Source organism: Rhinoderma darwinii, chromosome 4 (genome assembly GCF_050947455.1).
Source record: "Rhinoderma darwinii isolate aRhiDar2 chromosome 4, aRhiDar2.hap1, whole genome shotgun sequence".
Taxonomy (NCBI): domain Eukaryota; kingdom Metazoa; phylum Chordata; class Amphibia; order Anura; family Rhinodermatidae; genus Rhinoderma; species Rhinoderma darwinii.
In genome coordinates, this window is record NC_134690.1 from 189,772,139 (window position 1) to 189,793,997 (window position 21,859).

Sequence of the window (21,859 nt, forward strand, 5' to 3'; positions counted from 1 at the left end):
GATATAAGAAAGAATGTTTACATTCACTGACAGCAAACAAATATGTTAAAATTGTGAGGAAGTGATACAAAAAATGCATTAGAAAGTTGCAAATTTTTAAATTCATACAGTGAATAAGTTTTATTTAAATAAAACTGGGAAACTTATTTTAATCCCTCAACATACATGTACTTGACATTCGCTAAGAGGAAGTATGGAGGAGGCTCAGGGGCTGCGTACACCTCACTGCAACAGATCACTTTGATTCCAGCTGTTTAACCCCTTAAATTCATTGAAAGAATTAGAATTAGGGGGGTGGCCCCCTCCAAAGTGCCATCAGCCGATGGTCGTCATGGCAGCCTGGAGGCCTAATGAAGGCCCCTAAGTAGAAATAAAGAGTACAGTATCTCATCTGCAGATACCTAGTGAAGTATGTAAAAACGTATACATACAAATTCATAAGAATTAAATTTATGGTAAGTAATAATAATAATAATAATAATAATAATAATAATAAAATAACAACAATGTCAATAATGGAAAATATACTATTACTTGAACATTAGTAAGACTAATGATACCGTATTGTACTTTAATTACATAGATCTTTTTAGCTTATGCTAGCTCCTTTTTTCTTAAAATGGGCCAACTATCCATATCTTCCCCGTAATCAATAGTAAAAAATATCAATACAAATTGTGTTGTATTAAATCATCTCTGACAAAGAAATAATTTCTTGCTGTGTTATTTGTATATATTGCTAACTAGTTATACAGTTTTGTCTAGGCCCATGAAATCTTTCATATTATGTGTAATAAGTTTTTACCAACAAAACCAAATTTGAGGATAAATATTATTTTTGTAATAACAAGGCAGACAGAAGCATACATACACCATATACAATTGTGATTAAGTCACGTCAGGTCATGTTTGACTCCAGGCCACCACATGACTAGAGCTTCATTGGAATGTCCTGTTTTTTAATTGGATATCTAAGCTTCCCAGTGGCAATTTCATGATATCTTATGATAGTATTCATCCATCACGTCACTGGCCATCCTTTTCTTTTTCCTTGAATCACGTTTTTGTATGAAATTGCACAACAAAAATGAATCCGAATATACAAGCATTCATTCTCTTAAAGCAAACGTATTACACAGTTTGGAGTTTTGGTTCAACTCCCTATAACATTGAAAATAGTTCTGCCAAACACTGGCAATTGACAAATCTGAAATGTGCCATAAACTTTGCGGCACATGAGAGAATCTGGCCTCGGTTTCCAAGTATTTTTTTTTACTCTAAATGCATTCATAAAAGTGACTGTAGTAAGCAAGAACAATTTTAAAAACATAATGTTTCCTGTCGCAATTATTAGGGATTCCTTTAGACTCAACCACAAATATTTTTGGGGTTCTTAGCATTCTAGGCAGCAGTGCAAATCAGCAGATGAATGTGTTCATACTCCTCTGAGGATGAGTACAATTACCTACAATGTTACAAAAGCCTTATTGATGTGGATTGATGACATGCTACCAACATGTCCAGCCCTGTATTCAACAGGGAATGTTGGCTGCAAGCCCGTAGCAATGACCAGGTAAGTATTCCTTGTTTTATCAGCATAGCAGATAGGAAAGATTTCACCATATTCTTGAAGTTACTCTTTAACAGCAACTTCTGATCTAAACATTGGACAATATGGTCTAAATAACATTCTAGTTCTACAATAGCAGACATTAATTTTTATGTTGTGGAAAGTATAATGTGGTGACATTGTGGTGTCTGCAGATTATACAAAAACTGGAGCTAGGCTAATAAGGGTTCCCCTAGATGAATAGTGAATAAGACCATTTTTGGATTATGCATTGCAATCAATAGCTAAGATTAGATTTTCCTTTCTGTGACAAGACAAATAAGATTTAAGACAGAGACATTATGGAAGTAATTTATGAGAGAACAGGAATATGCTGGGGATATCTTATGATATGCAAACATATTTTTATATGGCTGCAGAAAAGTAGGACATCTGCTCCTAAGTCTTATCCGAAATCTGTATCACTTGGGCAATGAGGTCCAATAAAAGCCCAATTCTAGCAATGTCTATCATACAGAACATATATTGTACTGTTGTTAATTGCCAGCTACCAATATAAAGAAACTCCTAGCTCTGTACACATTACCAGCTTTCTACTTATCTGCATTCTACGCATCCTCCCATCTTAGCCCAGGACAAAGAACCAACTTTTATAGCTGGAGCTTTCCTGCTCCGTTCTCTCCCAGGCCCCTATGTAAATGGCCTCTTTGTGACCACAATAGTTAGGTCTGTTATGAGACTAGACTGTGGTCACTGAGACTGGAAGATATGTCCTCCTGTCTGCATTATACAATCAAATTATATAATTAGGTGTAGAATAGGGCGTCACACAGGAAAATCACTGCAATCATGTTACATGATGTATCTGTTACATACAGATGTAGCAAAAAAAATTGACCTTTAACACGTTACATGATGCAGTAAACTTTAACTTGACATTTTCTAAAGGCATGTGATGTGTTTAGCATCAAGGTAAATTTTGCTGCATCATGGTATGTTACATGTTAAATGTCAAGGCAAAGTTTGATACATCTGTAAGTCAAATGAGTTATGAGTATTAGAATCAACTATATATCATTCAATGTTACATACTTACATAGTTACATAGATTGGAAAAAGACACAGGTCCATCAAGTTCAACTTTTCTCAACCAATTACCTGTCTTTCATTGCTAGATCAATTATAACCTTCAATGCCATTCATCAGTAAATATTAATCTAGCCTTTTTTTAAATGCTGACATAGTATCTGCCATCACTACATCTTGGGGAAGGGCATTCCATAGCTTGACCACTCTAACTTGACATTGGGTACTGCTGCTTAGCTTATTTGTAGCCAGAATACCCAGGTCCTTTTCTTGGTCTGTTATCTCCAGTTTTATTCTATTTAATGGATATGCATTAATACCAGTATTTCGTCCTAGGGGCATTACTTTACATTTATCAACATTACATTTTGTCGGCCATGTTTTTGCCCAGGCTGCCAGCTTATCTAGCTCTTTCTGTAATGTTTTATAGTCAAGCTGAGTTATAAGTATCCTGAAAAATTTTGTATTGTCAGCAAAAATTGATACCAATCCCAACCACAAGGTCATTAATAGAGATTCAAAAAAATTGGGTCTAACACCGATCCTTGTAGTACCCCGTTGCTGACTTCAACCAATTTTGAGTAAGTACCATAATTTAAAACTTTGTTTTCTGTCCCTTTACCAATTCTTTACCCACGTGCACACATGGGCCCCCAGTCCCTGCATCTGTAGCTTCAGAACAAGACTGTTGTGTGGAACAGTATCAAAAGCTTTTGCAAATTCCAAATATATTACATCAGCAAGATGACCAACATCCAGATTTGCACTTACCTCCTCATAGAAACCTAGCATGTTGGTTAGGCCTTACCTGTTTTTCATGAATCCATGCTTGATATCAGTTATTAGATTATTTACCACAATATACTTTTGCAGTTCATCTCTTAGAATACCTGCAAATATTTAAAATATGACAGTTATCAAACAGACTGGACGGTAGTTGCCCGGCTTCACTTTCTTACCCTTCTTAAATATTGGTACATCAGCCGTCCTCCAATCCTGTGGCACTGGACAAAATTTTGCACCCATTGACAAAATCCTGTGGCACTGATCCTGTTACAAGAGAGTCTAAGAAGATGAGATACAATGGTCTGTCCATTACTAAGCTAAATTCCCTTAATACCCATAGATGAATGTCGTTTGTTCTGACACAGCTGTACTTCCTTCTGTTTTATTATACAAAACACAGTCAGGAAGGGGAAAGATAGGGATTTGAACTTCTGGAAGACATGTTGGTAGGTCTACAGTTTCAATGTGTGTGTATTGTACTGAATTCTGGAGCATATTTTTGTCACAGAGCTCATCTGGTGACTAACAGTATATAGAAAAAAGACTAGGCTCTAGGGGGGGCTAGGAATTAGATATATCAGGAACTTGTGCAATTCAGAAACTCAGAATGTGATATTTTTGTAATGTAACTGATTAAATATACTTATTTGAGAAAAGTATTCAACAGCCAATAGAAAAAGTAGACTTGAGGATAGACCAGAAATTATAAATGATAAGCTCTGTATGAAAAAAAAATTTGCACCCATTGACAAAATTATAATTGATAGATTTATTTACCGGATCATGTTACAGTAAAATTATTTTAACCTAATGGGTGCCAAATTATAAGAGATACTCTGGACTATCGAGCAGTTGTAGAAAAGTATATAAAATATACATGTGAAGGTAGGGTAACTCAATGAAGGCAGCTCAAAATAAAATAATATAAAATACAATAGGACTTTGTATTATTCTTTTAATCAGATAAATCTCATAATTAGTTACATTTACTCAATGTTCTTGTTCTAGTCTTATAAATTCTAAATTACAATTTATGTATAATCATATGCCATATTAAAGGAGTAGTATATAGAAGTCAGAAAATTATTTTAATGAAGCACTATGACATATACTATGTATTTAAGTGTTAAATACTGTATTTAATTTTTATGTAGGTCCAAGATGCTTTCAGATGTCGACTAAGAAACTGCCAGGATCCAATAAATGCAGATTCATCAAGTTCCTTTCCCAATGGACATGCACAAATCATGGTTAGCTTATTTATTTTTTATAATCGAGATATATGTATATGATGGGTATTGTTTTAGAGACAAATTAGAAAGTGGATTGAGTGTACAATAGGCCCTTGTCTGTTCACAACCCCCCCCCCACCCCACCGTATCTTTAGTGGGCGCACTAAACAGAAGGACACTAAAGGCATTAAATTGCAAATAGGCATAAAATTAGTGCTCATATGCCATTCATTGCCCTTTTAGTGCCCTTTTGTTCAGTGCCCACTGTATAACTGGATAACCATTTGCAATACATTGCCCTTTAAGCACTGCTCTGTCACAGAAGGGCACTAAAATTTAACTGAGTTTGCATACACAAATCAAAAAGGTACTTATGGCAGCAGTAGCAAATAAGTGTCTATGTATAGGATCTTTAGTTTCAGAAAAACACCAATCCGGCTCCAGTACTGTCCACTGCTGCAACACCTTCCCAGGCATCTTCACGCGGTGTTCTCGGTGCACACCACTTCTCCCCTTTCATCCTGCTCTCTCCCAAGTGCCTTCCTTCTTCCATACCGACACTTTGCTGACCGCCGCTTCGCAGTGTCTCATTGCTGCACATCATATGGAGGCTTCACGCCCCCTCTGTGACAGAGCACCGGATTCATGATGTACAGTGCTTTTAAGCATCATTGCTATGACAGCATTGATGCTCTGTTTGTATCCTCGCTGCCCCCCCCAGCTATGCTCACTTTGGCAGATTGAGCAGCCATGACCTCCCAATAAGTCTCAGGCACGAGCCACTGCCCAAAACGGATGTATTATAATCTGCCATTGGCAGTAAGTTACGAAAACAAAAAGCTATTTAAATGTACATAGATTGAATGGAGTTAACTTGTTGAAGGAGTTTCTGAAAGGTTAGAAAAAAAGATCTGCTTTTTTTCCAGAAACATAACCACGTCTATGGGATGTCTCTGGTATTGCAGTTCCATTCCATGCTACTATCAGACCTAACTCAGGGTCAAGTTTGCACACTATTTCAGTAAAGAAAGGGAGCAGCTGCCAGAAAGAAGGATTCATATTTAAGCCATCGGATTCTTGTTTATCAAAAAATCTCCTGTTAATTGGTGACCATAAATATTAGAATTTCAGCAAATCCTGTCAAAATCAGCATGATCTGTCAAGAAAAAAGTATTGGCTATGGCCAATTTGCCTTTGGATTGCGAACTATACAGAACAGTCACATTATGTACCTAAGGAAAAGGCAATATAGATAATTACATGAAAGAACACATTTTGAAATACTCAGAACCACCATGCGCAAAAAGTATAAATATATCAGTCCTAAAATGTCAAAAGAGGTAAGAGCTTTCAATATATCCAGCTGACTCAAATTACTAAAGTGTTTTAAGGGGAAAAAACTACAGTATACCTACAGACATGGTTACACGTTGACATGATGTTTACGGTATATCTAGGTTTTAGTTTAGTTTTATAACAAAGAGCTAATGCTATACCCGTAACACAAAAAAATATTTTAGACTGAGATAGATGTATCATTTTTTAATCAAAAAGAAATAAAGATTGGAGGTTTTACTCTGAAGCGCTGGAATCATCTTCTATGTTTCTTATAACTGTATATAGTCAGCCTTCCATTATTCAGTTTCTTTTCTATTTGAAGCTGTGAAACAAAATGAGTATAAGCTATATATTTATTCAAAACTACAAAACTACAACAGAGAAACTCTGTCAGAGTTTTTTGGTGTTTAAAATCCCTTCATTTTGTTGTATGCTGTCCTTGTGTCTGCTCTGGCCCCTTTTCTTTCTATAGTTGTCTAAACACAAAAATATAAAATAACTGTAACCATTTCAATAGAAAATTGCTATTGAAGAACAACAGGTAAACCCTGTGTACCAATTAGGGCACATTCACACGTGGTGGAATTGCTGTTGAATTCCGCTGCGGACACTCAAATTGGAATTCTGCAGCAGCCGTTTTTTACATTTGTTTCTATACATTTTTAGGAAAGTTAGTCCAGACGTTGCGGAAAATAACTGTGCCGAAATCAGGCTGCGGTGCAGAATTTTCCCTCCGCAGCATGCTCATAACGTTGCGGAGAAGAAGCGGAATTTCACTGCGTATTTCAGCCTTTGCAATGCAAAGGTTGAAATCTGTGGCAAGTCCGCTGTGTTTTCTGCAACGTCTGAATTACCTGGCAAATATGCAAATGTTGGTGCAGATTCGTTGCGTAATTACCCCAAATCTGCACCAACATTTGCAGCGGAAAAATTCCGCCACGTGTGAACATGCCCTTACTGAACAAAAATGAGGCTTCTTTGTTGGAGCTCCTCGCACACCATTTTTCTTCAATCCGGTCATGACCTTGATGAATAATTCATACAGTTTCAATGTATTTTACTGTTTAACCCATTGCTTTTATAGTATCAATAGCATTATACATTATCCCACTAATATTGTTAGTTCCAAAATTTGATTATGACATTTTGGTTTCTCCGATTTTCTGGGCTGCATTGGGATGAAGTCTAGAAAATAAATGCCTCCACTTGGTATATAAAATAAAAGTACTTAAACAGGTTACATTTAGTTTAAATCAATGAAAAGCTACTATAATAAAAGAATAATAATATGGATTTGACAACCAGGTTTAATGTTGACATCAACCTGTCCTCAGGTAATGCTATACCCAAAGGTATGGTCTTATGGAGACACCTTGGATTACAGATGGATCTTGAAAGTGACAGGAATTTATGTTTGTGAATGTAGTGTATCTGTCTTCAAAATGAATTCGCCTGTCATTGTCAATAAGTAATAATGTGAAGATTTCATTTTAGAAAATTGCTCTGCTCCCAAATGTATTGGGCTATTTCTATAAATGATACTGTGATCACAGAAATGCCACAGTGGATTTGAGTATGCAGTATTTGAGTCTGCAGCCTTTCTCTAACATTCTGATGGCAATACGGGAAAAAAATGAAGAAAAAACAGAATTTATATTTACTATATAATTAGAAATTATCTATAGAGAATAAAGGATATGCAATATACTGGCAAACTAACGACACATTGGTTGACAAGAACAGAGATGTGAACACAAATTCTTAATAATTTATTTTAATCGATTTTAATTATGAAATCCTTAATATATTCCTAGTCCTGACGAATAAATAATAATTTAAAAAAACCTGGACGGCTTTACCAGGTGGTAAGAACTGAATTAAATACAGTAAGGGTTGTCCACCTGGACAGTACAAATATTAATCGGAAATATTAAAGGGCCACATTTTCCAGGGAGACATTTTTAAACTTGGGAAGTCATTGTAGGTTGGAAACAGTTTGTGATTATGTCCTGATACTCTAGTCCTGTAACATTAGTAGCTTTATATGACTGCATTTGTTTTGGAGAAACACAGTGCTTCTTACAAATATTAATACATTTTATTGACCTTTAGATTTAAAGGCTATGTTCATCTTCATAACAATTTTTAGTATTGCTGAAATTCATCTAAAATTAACAATAAAGCAACTTTGCAAATAGTCTTGATAAAAAAAAAATCCTATCGTTTCCTTTCTACAGCTCCTACACAGATCCATGTGTTTCCATGGTAACAGACAAACAAGCCATGTGTAGCATGATCCTATGGGCATACCCTTTTCTACCTGTTTCCTATTTCTTGATAACCTACTAAATGTAAGTTAGCAAAAAGTGGGAAACAGATGAAAGAGAGTATGACTACAGGATCACACTACACAGGGTTCGTTTGTTGTCTGTTACTATGGAGACAGACACATAGGTCTGCATAGAAGGTGGAAATTAAATCGGCAGCCAGGGTTTAATAATTATCTTTTACTTACAGAGATATTTTGTTTTGTTGCTGTGGCTAATTTTGCAAATTTTGAAAACAGGAAGTACAGACAAATTAATAGTCACTTCTGGGAAACTTATGACCAACTAGCGTGATCAATCAATAAAAAAGCAATAATTTAAATAGGTATATTGACAATAACAAAAATATTTTGTAACCCCTAACTGATGAATAATCCAGAATCCATTCGTTTTTCAATTTTTTTATTTAATTCAATCAGACAATTCCAACCCTAAAATACATGAAAGATTTCCACAAAGTTACTATAATTATTAAAGGTATTTTTGAAATATAAACAGTTTTTTTGCTGTTACCCTGCGAAAGCAAAACACCTCTAAATAGTAATCTATGTAGTAAAAAGCTTAGAAAGTTGATGCAAAGTAACACATTTAGTAATTTTCAGAAGCAAGGTAACTTGACTGACTAACAAAGCAGAAATTATAATTTCCCCACTAAGATGATTCACCACACAAGTTCTAGAGAGCAGTATATTAGAGTAATTATAAAATGTCACTGTAACGCTGGTTTATTAAATGTCACTTACAGCCAATGTAGTTCTGGGAATAAGTGTCACACACTTCATTAGGAGGCAAAAACCTATTATCCAAACCCAGGAAGAAAATAACAAAGCAAAAAATGACTCACATTATAAGGAGTAGAAATAATTAGACTGCATTTTATAGAAATAGTTTTTATTTTATTTTTTAAACAAGAGAAACAGTTTGAGTTTCACTTAAATACAATATAAAATGCTTTGTAAATATATAGAAAGCAAATCAAGTCTTCAGGATTTTGTATTGTATATGTATTTGTAAATAATGAGAAAAAAGTCACATGGGCGTAGTTATAGGGGGAGATGGCAATAAAAAGAAGTTAAAGTTACTGTATTAACGTATTAAAAAGCACATAAAAATAAAGAAGTGTTCTGTTCCCCTCAAAGTGAGGAGGAACTATAATCTCTGTATACTACTTATTCTGTGCTAACTGCTCACAAATAAATGTACTGTAAGCAGAATGGACATGGCTTTACAGTATATAGTCCCTCAAAGGAGGCATAGCAGCCACTATGGGGCCTTGCAAATGGTATGTATACTCAGAAGTGATGTGCAGCTAGTGATAACTGTGTAAAAAGGAAGGAAAGAATAGAAAATTAATGTAGACCTTTAAGGGTATATTCACACACGGCAGATTTCTTGCAGAAATTTCTGCGACTGTCCTATTCATTTGAATGGGGTTTGCAGAAATCCATGCACAAGCTACAGAAACAACCCCCTACAGATAGAATAAATATTTTAATCATAGAGATTTCTGCGACAAATCTGTTGCATGTGAATATATCCTTAGACATTAGAGAGGGGTCATAATAATCATAACCGTTTCATGCCCTAATGTAGTGGGGACCCATTGAAGGTTTTTCTATTCAGCCCCATTCTCAATTTCCGAGTTAGCCTTTTGACATTTAAATAGTTATTAACTCCTATCCTGTATATGTTAGTTTGTATTAGTACATTTAGAAATCTATCCCATAGTTATACAAAATACACAAAAAGGGGAAAACAAACAATGTAGTTGGAGAATCCTTCATTCTGCCTTGTGTTGCCTTTTCAGTAATCACTACAGGGGACAGATTAATGTATTTGTTAATTAGAATATAATCATTATATTTTGTCTAGAGCTATTAAATGTAGAAAACAGGATGCAACAATATTTTTACTGAAGGACTGTGTGTTTGCTTACACTATGAAAGCCGTCATAAGAGGTTCCCTCAAGCTCCTTTAAACTCTCTTGTTTTCATCTTCCTCCCCTGTAGGAAATGTCTGATAAGATGGTGTTGTAAATGGAGGGATGTAGCAAAATACAGAAAAGGAGCAAGCAAAAGGAGTATGTGAGAGAGCATGTGCGTGTGTGTGCGTGAGTGCGTGTGTGTGTGTGTGTGTGTGTGTGTGTGTGTGTGTGTGTGTGTGTGTGTAATAAAGTTAATTTATTTCAGTAATTCAATTTCAAAAGTGAAACTCATGTATTATATAGTTTCATTAAACACAGATTGATATATTTCCAGCATTTTTTTCTTTTAATGTTGATGATTATGGCAGTTAATGAAAACCCCAAATTTAGTGTCTCAGAATATTAGTATACTATAGCCCAATTTAAAAAATGATTTTTAATTCTGAAACTATGTCCTACTGAAAAGTATGTACAGTATATGCCCTCAATACTTGGTCTGGGCTCTTTTTGCATGAATTACTGCATCAATGCGGCGTGGCATGGAGGCGATCAGTCTGTGGCACTGCTGAGGTGTTATGGAAGCCCAGGTTGTTTTGATAGCGGCCTTCAGCTCATGTGCATTATTGGGTCTGTGTCTCATCTTCCTCTTGACAATACCCCATAGATTCTCTATGGGGTTTAGGTCAGGCGAGTTTGCTGGCCAATCAAGCGCAGTGATACTGTGGTTATTAAACCAGGTATTGGTACTTTTGGCAGTGTGGGCAGGTGCCAAGTCCTGCTGGAAAATGAAATCAGCATCTCCATAAAGCTGGCCATCAGAGGGAAGCATGAAGTGCTCTAAAATTTCCTTCTAGACAGCTGCGTTGACTCTGAACTTGATATAACGCAATGGACCAACACCAGCAGATGACATGGCTCCCCAAACCATCACTGACTGTGGAAACTTCACTCTGAACCGCTAGCAACTTGGATTGAGTGCCTCTCCACTCTTCCTCCAGACTCCAGGACCCTGATTTCCAAATGAAATGCAAAATGTACTTTCATCTGAAAACAGGACTTTGGACCACTGAGCAACAGACCAGTCCTTTTTCTCCTTAGCCCAGGTAAGACGGTTCTGACATTGACTCAAGAAATGCGACAGTTGTAGCCCACGTTCTGGATACGTCTGTGTGTGGTGGCTCTTGAAGCCACTGACTCCAGCCATAGTCCACTCCTTGAATCTCCCCAAGATTCTTGAATGGCCTTTTCTTGACAATCCTTTCAAGGCTGCGGTTATCCCTGTTGCTTGTGCACCTTTTTCTATCACACTTTTTTCTTCCTCTCAACTTTTCAGTAATATGCTTGGATACAGCACTCTGTGAGCAGCCAGCTTCTTTAGCAATGTCCTTTTGTGGCTTACACTCCTTGTGGAGGGTGTCAATGACTGTCTTCTAGACATATGTCAAGTCAGCAGTCTTGCCCATGATTGTGTAGACTACTGAACCAGACTTGAGCCATTTAAAGGCTTAGGAAACCTTTGCAGGTGTTTTGTGTTGATTAGCTCATTATAGTGTGACACCATGAGTCTACAATCTTAACTTTTACCCAGTATTCAAATTTTCTGAGCGACTAAATTTGGAGATTTCATTAACTCTTAGCCATAATCATCAACATTAAAAGAAAAAACTGCTGGAAATAGATCACTCTGTGTGTAATGAATCTATATAATATATGAGTTTGACTTTTTTAATTAAATTACTGAAATAAATTAGCTTGTTGATGATAATAGAGGCAGCACTCCAATAGTGTGAATAAAGTGGCATGTTTAATTCATCCCAGTAGCAACGTTTCAATCCGACATGGTGGGATCTTTATCAAGCTTGATAAAGATCCCACCGAGTCGGATTGAAACATTGCTACTGGGGTGAATTAAACATGCCATTTTACACTATTGGAGTGCTGCCTCTATATTTTTGCCATTGGAATCTTTTTTGACTTGTAGCCTGCACCCGACCACTGAAGCTGTGCTGTGCTGCTCTCTCTCTCTCTCTCTTTCAAAAATACTTTTTATTAAAAATGATTGTTACTTTTTGAGATACAGCTGCTTTGTATACTGTATACAGATACAGCTGTATCTAGCACTGAAACCTGCATCTGTCAGGTTCGCGGGACTGACGGATTCAGTGTCAGCGGGTCCTGACATGTTAATTTATAACTTAGATGTGATAGATTACAGGTGGATCTTGCATGTCAGAGACACCCAGGACCCGCTGACACTGAACCCGTCAGTCCCGTTGACCTGACAGATTCAGGTGTTAGCGCACGATGCAGCTGCTCTGTATGCAGGCTACAAAGCAGCTTCATCTCAAAAAGTTACAATTATTTTTAATAAAAAGTATTTTGAAAGTTGCATCAATCACACTGGTAGACATTTTTAATAATAATTAAAAAAAACGATTTCAAAGGTAGACATAGCCTTTAAAGCATCTATCTCACTTATGACCTTTGCAAACTGTAAAAGATGTGCCAAATTCCAATGAGTGGCAACATTTGCCATATAATATTTGCTTTTTGTTATCTACTTTTTTTTAAAAAAGGCCAACTTGCTTTGAATGAACACTTCAAAGCTGGAAACATAAGTTTAGTTTTGTCTTTAGGCTAGTTTTTGCCACAGGTCAGTGTTTCCTCCAGTGGTAGATTAAATTGCATGAGAAGGCCACAAGAGCACAATTGAATCTCACCAATGGAAACTCAATATTATCAGCCCACAAACATTTGCTCTTTTTTTTTTATCAATCACTTAATATAATATTCCACTAAATTGCTAGTGGAATTCCATGAACTTTAAAATTATTAAGAATATAAAACAAAACAATTTATAGCTAACCCTAGAGTGGAACAATGGCTACTAGTGGAATAAAAAATGTAGGCGGTAGTTGCAATATAATTAAAATTAGATACATATAGTGCACTGGGTAGCAGCTAGAAGATTTAATAAGTATTTTCTGTATGGTGGACTGACTTGATTACTAATATTCATCTTGCATGTCATAGTCAAGCTTCTGCGCTACTGTGTGGTTAATACTTTCTGCCTGCCTTCACCTCTGTCTTCTAGATAAATGTTGCCATAAATTTCTCGGCATTCAATTTCACTGAAACCTGTTATCATATTTGTTTGGCAGGGCTATGCATAAGTTGTAAACAACCCTGCTAGCCATTGAACAGTGTTAAGTGTAATCTCTTTAACTATATTAAAATATTTCAGTGTTCCATACATCAAAGTGAAAATGTACATGAGATAGGGATGTATCTTGAAAGGCAGGAATTGTAGCATTAAATAAATATAAATATATAAGTAAATAGCATTTTTTTTTCCTGAATCATAACATATATGTGACATATTTGTTTTACTAGCAATACATTGCTAACAAATATATTTCATGATCATATTCGGACATTATGAAATGTTGAATGGGCCAACATGGCTTCACTGAATACCATAAAATATTACTGTAATATGAGGCTCTAATTTTGCCTTTCTTTTAAGAACACACATACATTTTTAAAGTATAATTATTTTAAAAAATATCTCAGATTGACATTAAAATTTTTTTTTTTAAATGCTTAACTTTACATTATTACACTGTTATTTGATGTTGTTTTTTTCAATTGGGATCTACAGTTGCTTTCAAAATTTGATTGGTTTCCTAGGAAATGGACAGCAGTTATGCCCATGTCCTGCTATCAGACACAAGACCTGGCTTAGCAAGTTTAGCTCCAATAGTGCAACTGTCATCTGAGTTACAAAAATGCAATTTTCGGTTCTAAAAATAATTCAGAATTTAGCTAAAAATGTAAATGAAGACTAAAACATGAAAGTCAAAGTGAGAAAAATTAGTAATGTAAAATATTTGCAAGGAATGTAATATTGAAGTATAGAGGCGCTTACTCAATTACATTTTGCGATGGAAAATAAATTCTGCTAAACAACAGCTTAAGATACCTAAGTTAGATAGAGTGTGGGAAAAATAGTATAAGAAACAGAGGTTGGATAGCCTAAATTATGAAAAAAGAGAATTTTTTTTTTCTCTTTCACTGAGGTATTTTTCCTACTTGGAATATAGAAGTAAAGGTGAGGCTGGGGTAATAAGATGGGTTATATCATTAGATTGCTGTTATTTTTAGTACAAATAGTATGGAAATTAAGGAAAATAAAATGTCTAATAAATATTTACAAGAAAATTTTTATTTTAATATTCCAATCACAACTATGTGATTTTTAGTCCATTGGTTCCTCCATGACACAGTCGCGGAGGTCCCGATGGTTGCTATGTACACCACAGAAACCTATTAGCTCCTTCCGTAGGCTGCATGTCTGACAGTTACAATACATTGCACTACATAAGTAGCGCAGTGTATTATAGTAGCGATCAGGGGGTGCAGGTCTTAAAGTCCCCTAGTGGGACTAAAAAAAAAAAGTAAAAAAAAGTTAAAAGTATTTTATTCCATGATACAGTAAGTCGTTTATTGTTTGAAAAAACTAAAAAAGTAAAAATAAAACTATACATAACTGGTATCGCCGCATTCCTAACGACCTGAAGTTTAAAACCATCATGTTATTTATCCCGCACGATGAACGCCATTAAAAAAAGAAGCATGCAGACCAATGCATAATTGCTGTTTTTTGGTACCTTGCCTCACAAAAAATGGAATAGAAAGTGATCAAAAGGTTACATTTACCTTAAAATCATACCAATAAAAACTAAAATCCGTCCTGCAAAAAACAAGTCCTCACAAAGCTCCATCGACAGAAAAATAAAAAACTCATGGCTCTAGTAGGTCGGGGATAAAAAATACATCCTTATGTGCAGGCCAGAGGGGAACATTTCTACCTGTAGTAAAACATTTAAAAAAACTCTAAATTTGGTATCGCCGTAATCGTACTGATCCGCCAAATAAATGTAACTAATTAAATATAAAGCAATGCCTCCTAAAAAATTTATTAAAAAGTGATCAAAAAGTCGTATGTACCCCAAAATGGCACGAATAAAAACTACAACTCACCCTGCAAAAAAAACCCTCATATGGCTACATCGATGGAAAAATAAGAAAAATAATGGCTCTAGTAAGACGGAAATGAAAAAACATCCTGATGTGCAGGCCAGATGGGAACATTTCTTTAGTTTCAGGAAGTCGTTATCAAGGCCCTAATATTTGAGAACCAGGAAGGGAAGGGCCCAAGCAAATCTGCTGGAAGTTAGGGTGCCAGTATTATACCAGGACAATGCTTTTCCAGCAAAGTTTTTTTAAACTACAATATCGGAAAGGTCCCAAAAAAAGTGTTTTTCAAAAGGGGGATAAGAATGGATACCATTTATATGTGTCAGACTGGCCTGTGCATAAAGGATTGCTACAAAGAGTACCACACATCTAAGGATTATTAATATAATTATTTACCACATTATTATACTACCTTATTATGCCCTGGTCCACCTAGATTACATATGCCCTGACATTATAACCTGAAATACCAGTAAAACCCTAAACAAAACTACTAACAAGAAGCAAAATTTACACTTCAAAAGCCAAATGGCGCTGCCTCCCTACTTAGCCCCACAATGTGCCCAAAAAACAATCCACATCCACATATATGGCATTGCCATAGCTGGGAGAACCCACTTAACAATTTATGAGGTATGTGTCTACAGTGGCACAAAATGGGTACAACATATTTTGCACTGAAATGGTATATCAGTAGAAAAATTGCAATTTTCACTTTGTACCATCTGCTAAGCATTAATTTCTGGAAAATACCTGTGGGATCTAAATGCTCACTACACCCCAATTCCTTAAAGGCTATTTACACATTTGGAAGTAAATTTTATTAAATTAATGTGTTAATGTTATAAAAACATTAGATTCCAAAGGTTACTTAGACTTTAACCCCTTCACCCTGAGGGTTAAGGGGAAGTATGGAGCGAGCTCACTGCCTGAGCTCGCGCCATACACAGCGGGTGATGGCTATTACACGCAGCCGACACCTCCCTGCAATGAGTGGAATCAAAGTTCACTTTGATTCCGCCCGTTTAACACCTTAAATGCCGCGATCAATTTGCGACCGCAGCATTTAAAGTGTTTTAATCACGGGGGCGACCCCTCAAACACGCGATCGCGCCCTCCCCTGCATGATTGCAAAAAACAAGCCCTCATATGGCTATATTGATGGAAAAATTAAAAAAATTATAGCTTTTGAAAGGTGGGGAGAAAGAAACAAAAGTGAAAATTTGAAAAAAGGGCTGCGTCCTGAGGTGGTTAAGGAGTTTCCAAAATATGGTAACTTCTCAAGCGTTTCTCTTTGTATAATGGGGTCATGCCTGGGGGATTTCTTTTATTATTTCACATCAAAGCCTCTGCAATTGTGAACCAATGCTGTGTAAATTGCCAAATTGGGCCTCAAATGCATATATCCAGGCTAAAAATTAGGGCACATATAGCGTTTTTTTAAACCAGGAAACACAGTATAATTATTAGAGAGCGGTCTTTTCACAGTGGCACATGCTGGACACAATGTATTGGGCGCTGAAATTTAAAAATTGCCATTTTCGCTCTGTGACATCTGCTGCGCACTAATTTACACCTGTGGGGTCAACATGCTCACTACACCTCTAGATGAATGCCTTAAGTGGTGCAGTTTCCAAAACGGGTTCCCTTCTGGCAGGTTTGAACTGTTTTGGACTTTGCAAGTGCGACATGGTGTCCACAAACCATTCCAGCAAAACCTGCACTTCAAAAGTCAAATGGCGCTGCTTCCCTTCCAAGCCCTGCCCCATGCCTAAACAGCAGTTTATGATAACATATGGGGTATTGCTGTACTCGGGACAAATTGCTTTACAAATGTTGGGTGGGCTTTTTTTCCTTTATTCCTTGTGGAAATTAAAAATTTTGATCTAAAACTACATTTTATTGGACAAATGTAATTTAAAATGTTCACGACCCAATTCTAATAAAATCTCTAAAAAATGTGGGGTCAAAACGCTCACTGTACCCCTAGTTGAACTCCTTGGGGGTGTAGTTTTCAAAATCGGGGGGGGGGGGATTTCTTGTGTTTTAGCATCACAAGGTCTCTGCAAATCTGTAGTGGTGCATGAAAAACATCCCAATAAAAAGAAGGCTCCATTCCACAAGGGGCTCCTTCATTTCTGAGGCCTGTGTGTCATATATCATATATATACATTGCTTTCATTCCTGTGAAATTGCTAAAGTATTAAGAAACTTCCAAAATGCAGTTTTAAATACTTATAGGGGTTTCTATCATAAAGACCCCTCAAAGCCACTTCACAACTGAATTGTTACCTAAACAAATAGATTTTGAAAATGTTCTTGAAAATATGATAAATTGCTGCTAAAGTTAAAAGCCTTTTAACATCCTAAAAAAATAAAAGGACATTCAACAAATCATGCTAAAATAAGATAGAGATATGGAAAATGTTTATTAGTAAATATTTTGTGGTATAACAGCCTGTCTTACAATCATATAATTTGTTGTTTTTTACAAACACTGAACGTATCGACCACATTTTACACTAGCATAAAGTACAATGTGTCACTACAGAACAGTCTCAGACTCAATAAGATAAATAAAAATATTCTAAAGTTGTTACCACAAAGAGTGAAACATGTCAGATTTGAATAATGAGGCTATGTCAGGAAGGTCATATGTGGCTACAGCGGCAAGGGGTTAAGAGGAAATTGAGCAGATCTTCGGCACAAAACCTAGTAACTAAACTTTGTCTACCATATATTTTCTAAGAAAGCCCATTTTTTTTATGTAATAAGTAGTGAGAAGTAAGTCACAGAACTGTCTTTATAGTATATCTATGTTGGCTTGTCACCAAATGTACTGTCTGCAATGTACTGTATGTTATTAATTAACCAATAGCTCATTGAAAATAGCAGTATGCATGATTAAGACTATTATCTATATATGATATACTTACATGCTATGTCTTTCACTAACAGACAGACTTTGAAAAAGACGTGGACATCGCTTGTCGGTCAGGTAAGAACATATGTCAAATAAAAATCAATACAACACTGTGAGAGCACCACAAGTTTATGATTACCAACAGAGGCTATGAGGTCCCCTGTAGTTGAAACAATGGGTATCATGTGTAGTCATTTTTCAAAATTGAAATAAAATGGTGCTTGTCAGTGTGAAAACGTGAAACAAGGATAATATTGAGAAGTGTGTACTGAATGTAAAATCGCTGCCCATAAAATAAGGCAGTAATTTAAATTTCAGAACCAAAGACGGTACTGCGAATTCCAAAAATAAAGGACACTAAAAATATTTATGAATTAAAGATAGTCTGTCGCCAGGACAAAACCGTATAAGGAAGAACAATTTATTCAATGCTCTGTAAGAAATAACATCAGTTGCTGAGAATCACCAGATGTTTACAGCACTTTAGTGCTGGAATCAGCCATGGCTGCAACCAAGTGGTAATTGACCTTATTGACCGAAAGGCACATTCATTTGCATATAGTGCAAGTTTTAAATAAATGTTCCAAATGGAGATTTGGGGCATAGTTATTTTCCTTAAGGCATCTAATGCTTACTTAATGGTATTTGTCCTGATGTTCTCAGTAACCTTGGCTGATTTGTGTCAGATCTGAGATTTTCTTTGTTCCTACCTCGACAGCAAAGGTTAAAATAAAGAAATACAAAGCCATTTTTTTCTCTCTCTCTGTCTCTCTCTCTCTCTCCTTTATTTCTCAAGAAATTCACTAGTTTTTCAAGAAATTCACTAGTTTTTCAAGCGTCAAAATTTTTTATAACATGTTCCAGTGCTGATGCTCCTGTGGTCCCCTGTCAATCCATGGTTACATCACTGTAGGGATTATGTGTCTTATCAGCACGTGACCTCTTCAGCCAATCACCGGCTGCTGAGGTGAAGGCAGTATGCATGGCAAGTGACTGGCTCCAGTGGTCATGTGTCATTGAGGCAAGCAATGTCTGCAATGATGTAAACAAAGACTGACCGACGACCATGGTACCATCAGTGCTGGAGTGATTAGGGATTTAAAATGAAGTTATTTACCTATTTTTTTTTTATATACCAGAAGAAGCTGACAAGTTTTTTATTATGCACAGAAAGTTCTCGAAGGGTAACTCAATATTGGTGCAAATTTAAAGAGCTATTCTAGCCTCCACTATTCCAGTGGATAGGAGACAAATGCTACATTGGTGAGGGTGTGACAGCTGGGACACCCACTGATCGCCAGAATAGGGGACTAAGCTAGCCCATTCCCCACATCCACAAGACGGCGGCTAGGAGTATAAATGGAGTGGCCCAACAGTGGGCTGTTTCCTTTTATACCCAAAGACTTTGAATGGAGTGGCACCACACATGCCCGGCTTCAACTCTATTCAATCTTTTTCTAGCCGCCAGCTTGCAGCTGGGTGGAATAGGGGACCAGTGTACCCCGTTCAGGCGATCGTCAGAGTCCCTGTGGTCGGACTATAACTCATCCAGCATTTTTCACCAATCCACTCAATATGGGGGGAAAAGGATGCAGGCTGGAATACACCTTTAAGCTTTGTTTTCCTTAGATTCTAAATAATACTGTTTCCCCTAAGAATAGATTATTCTCTTCTGATTTTTTTTATACATAGAAGTTAAAGCATCATGTACGGGCATTACTGTCCTTACTAGTTACCCAAAGAAGTTTAGTTTAAAATGTTTAAGCTGTTACAAGACTTGAAGTAGTACAAGTCAAGTATCATTCTCTCTCTCCATTACAATTTTATATAGTTGCCCTGATATGTGAATTTTACAAAATTGATATTCCTTCACCAGGCAATTTCCAATGCATTTTCAAGTCTTAATGACAGGTGTTGCCAGACACAATAACAATATTTTATTTTTTAGCAAATTTAAGGGAAGTTAATGCATTTTAACCACATTGTACTGTTCTTTGATTATGTAAGTTAGAAATGTCATGAAGGGTTACATGTTCAATGAATAGATTCGTTGTGCTTGTATAAAGGATCTGCCAGGCACAACTTCTGTGTATACGCCCATAGGTAATCAGTCTGCACCTGAGTCTATGTCTCTGAGACTGACTCCAGCTTCCACCACTCAGGATGGCAGGCTTAGGAGTGGGAGAGCCTATCGCAGCCTGGCCAGACGGAGCTAGCTCCCGCCCTCTGTCTATTTATACCTGCCTTTCCTGTTCCTCCTTTGCTTGTGATTCTTCTCGTGTGGTTTCCTGGCCCAGCTACAGCTTCTGGCTATTTGATCCTGCTCCATACTGACCCTGGCTTTCTGACTACTCTCCTGCTCTGCGTTTGGTACCTCGTGCACTCCTGGTTTGACTCGGCTCGTTCACCACTCTTGTTGCTCACGGTGTTGCCGTGGGCAACTGCCCCATTTCCCTTTGCTTTGTGTTCCCTTGTCTGTTTGTCTCTTGCACTTACTGAGCGTAGGGACCGCCGCCCAGTTGTACCCCGTCGCCTAGGGCGGGTCGTTGCAAGTAGGCAGGGACAGAGTGGCGGGTAGATTAGGGCTCACTTGTCCGTTTCCCTACCCCCGTCATTACAGCTTGTATGAAATTTTTTGGGTTTAATTTACCTGGTCAAGAAAAAAAATGCATTTCTGGTTTTCATGTCTTTGGAATATAAAGGTCTTTCTTTACAACCAGCCTACAACAGGTATTAATAATGACTGCACTTGTCCTTGTACCTGGCCAGTATTTCTTAATCTTCACATTTGGTTTATCCAGTTACTTTTATTTTGTGACATGGGTCAAGACTTTGAAGTATAGAAATTTAGATATAAACATTTTCAAGACAGAAAATGACTTAGTTACGTGAAAGTGATCAACCAGCCTGGTTACTTCAGAGACATGCAGGAAAGAGTCTGTCTGGGATTGAGCATAACTCGAATGTTTGTTTGAAATCTACCCAAGAGGATTCTCTGTCCCGTGTTGGGTTCTTGGGCATCTGTTCCTTGGGCAGCCTCATCTCTGAGTGGAGAAAGTGCCTGTCTACACACAAAATCAGAAATATTTGTCCTGATCTAAAAAATATCGAATTAAATCAAGTTGTTTCATATATTGATATAACGCAAGAACAACTAATATGAAAAATCATATTTTTTCCTGCCTGTAATAGTTTTTCTTTCCTTTTATTAATCAATGTCAAAAGTGATATTTGGTAACAGTTTTAGTTACATACAGTAGTTTACATACAGTAGTTGATAAGGTTGAAAAAACACACATGTCCCATACGTCCAAACTATAATCCTACTGTGTTAATACAGAGGACGGTAAAAGCCCCTGTGTGGTAGATGCCAATTGCCTCATATTAAATAAAAAAAATTGGCAGTTTTTAATCCCAGGATCAACATCACATCTCCAGAAATGTAGTACATATAAATTGCAATATTATATTTTTTAAGAAAGGCATTATGGCCCCTCTTGAACTTGTTCAATGCTTTAACCATCAGAACATCCTGTGGCAGAGACTTCCATAGTCTCACCGCTCTCACAGTAAAATATCCCTGGCTATGGTGATGATAAAACCTTCCTCCTCTAGTCGTAGAGGATTTATCTT

General features: G+C 36.6%; 1 protein-coding gene across 7 annotated transcripts in view; it reads left to right on the forward strand.

The window, feature by feature from the left end:
• The window catches only part of ADGRB3 (adhesion G protein-coupled receptor B3), an 806,266-nt gene that overhangs the window by 719,608 nt on the left and 64,799 nt on the right, over positions 1 to 21,859 (forward strand). For all 7 annotated transcript variants that reach the window (XM_075861993.1, XM_075861997.1, XM_075861996.1 and 4 more), the window contains 2 exons: positions 4,597 to 4,692; positions 18,262 to 18,301. In XM_075861993.1, coding sequence (XP_075718108.1) covers positions 4,597 to 4,692; positions 18,262 to 18,301 — 136 coding nt within the window. The remainder of the gene's footprint in view (positions 1 to 4,596; positions 4,693 to 18,261; positions 18,302 to 21,859) is intronic.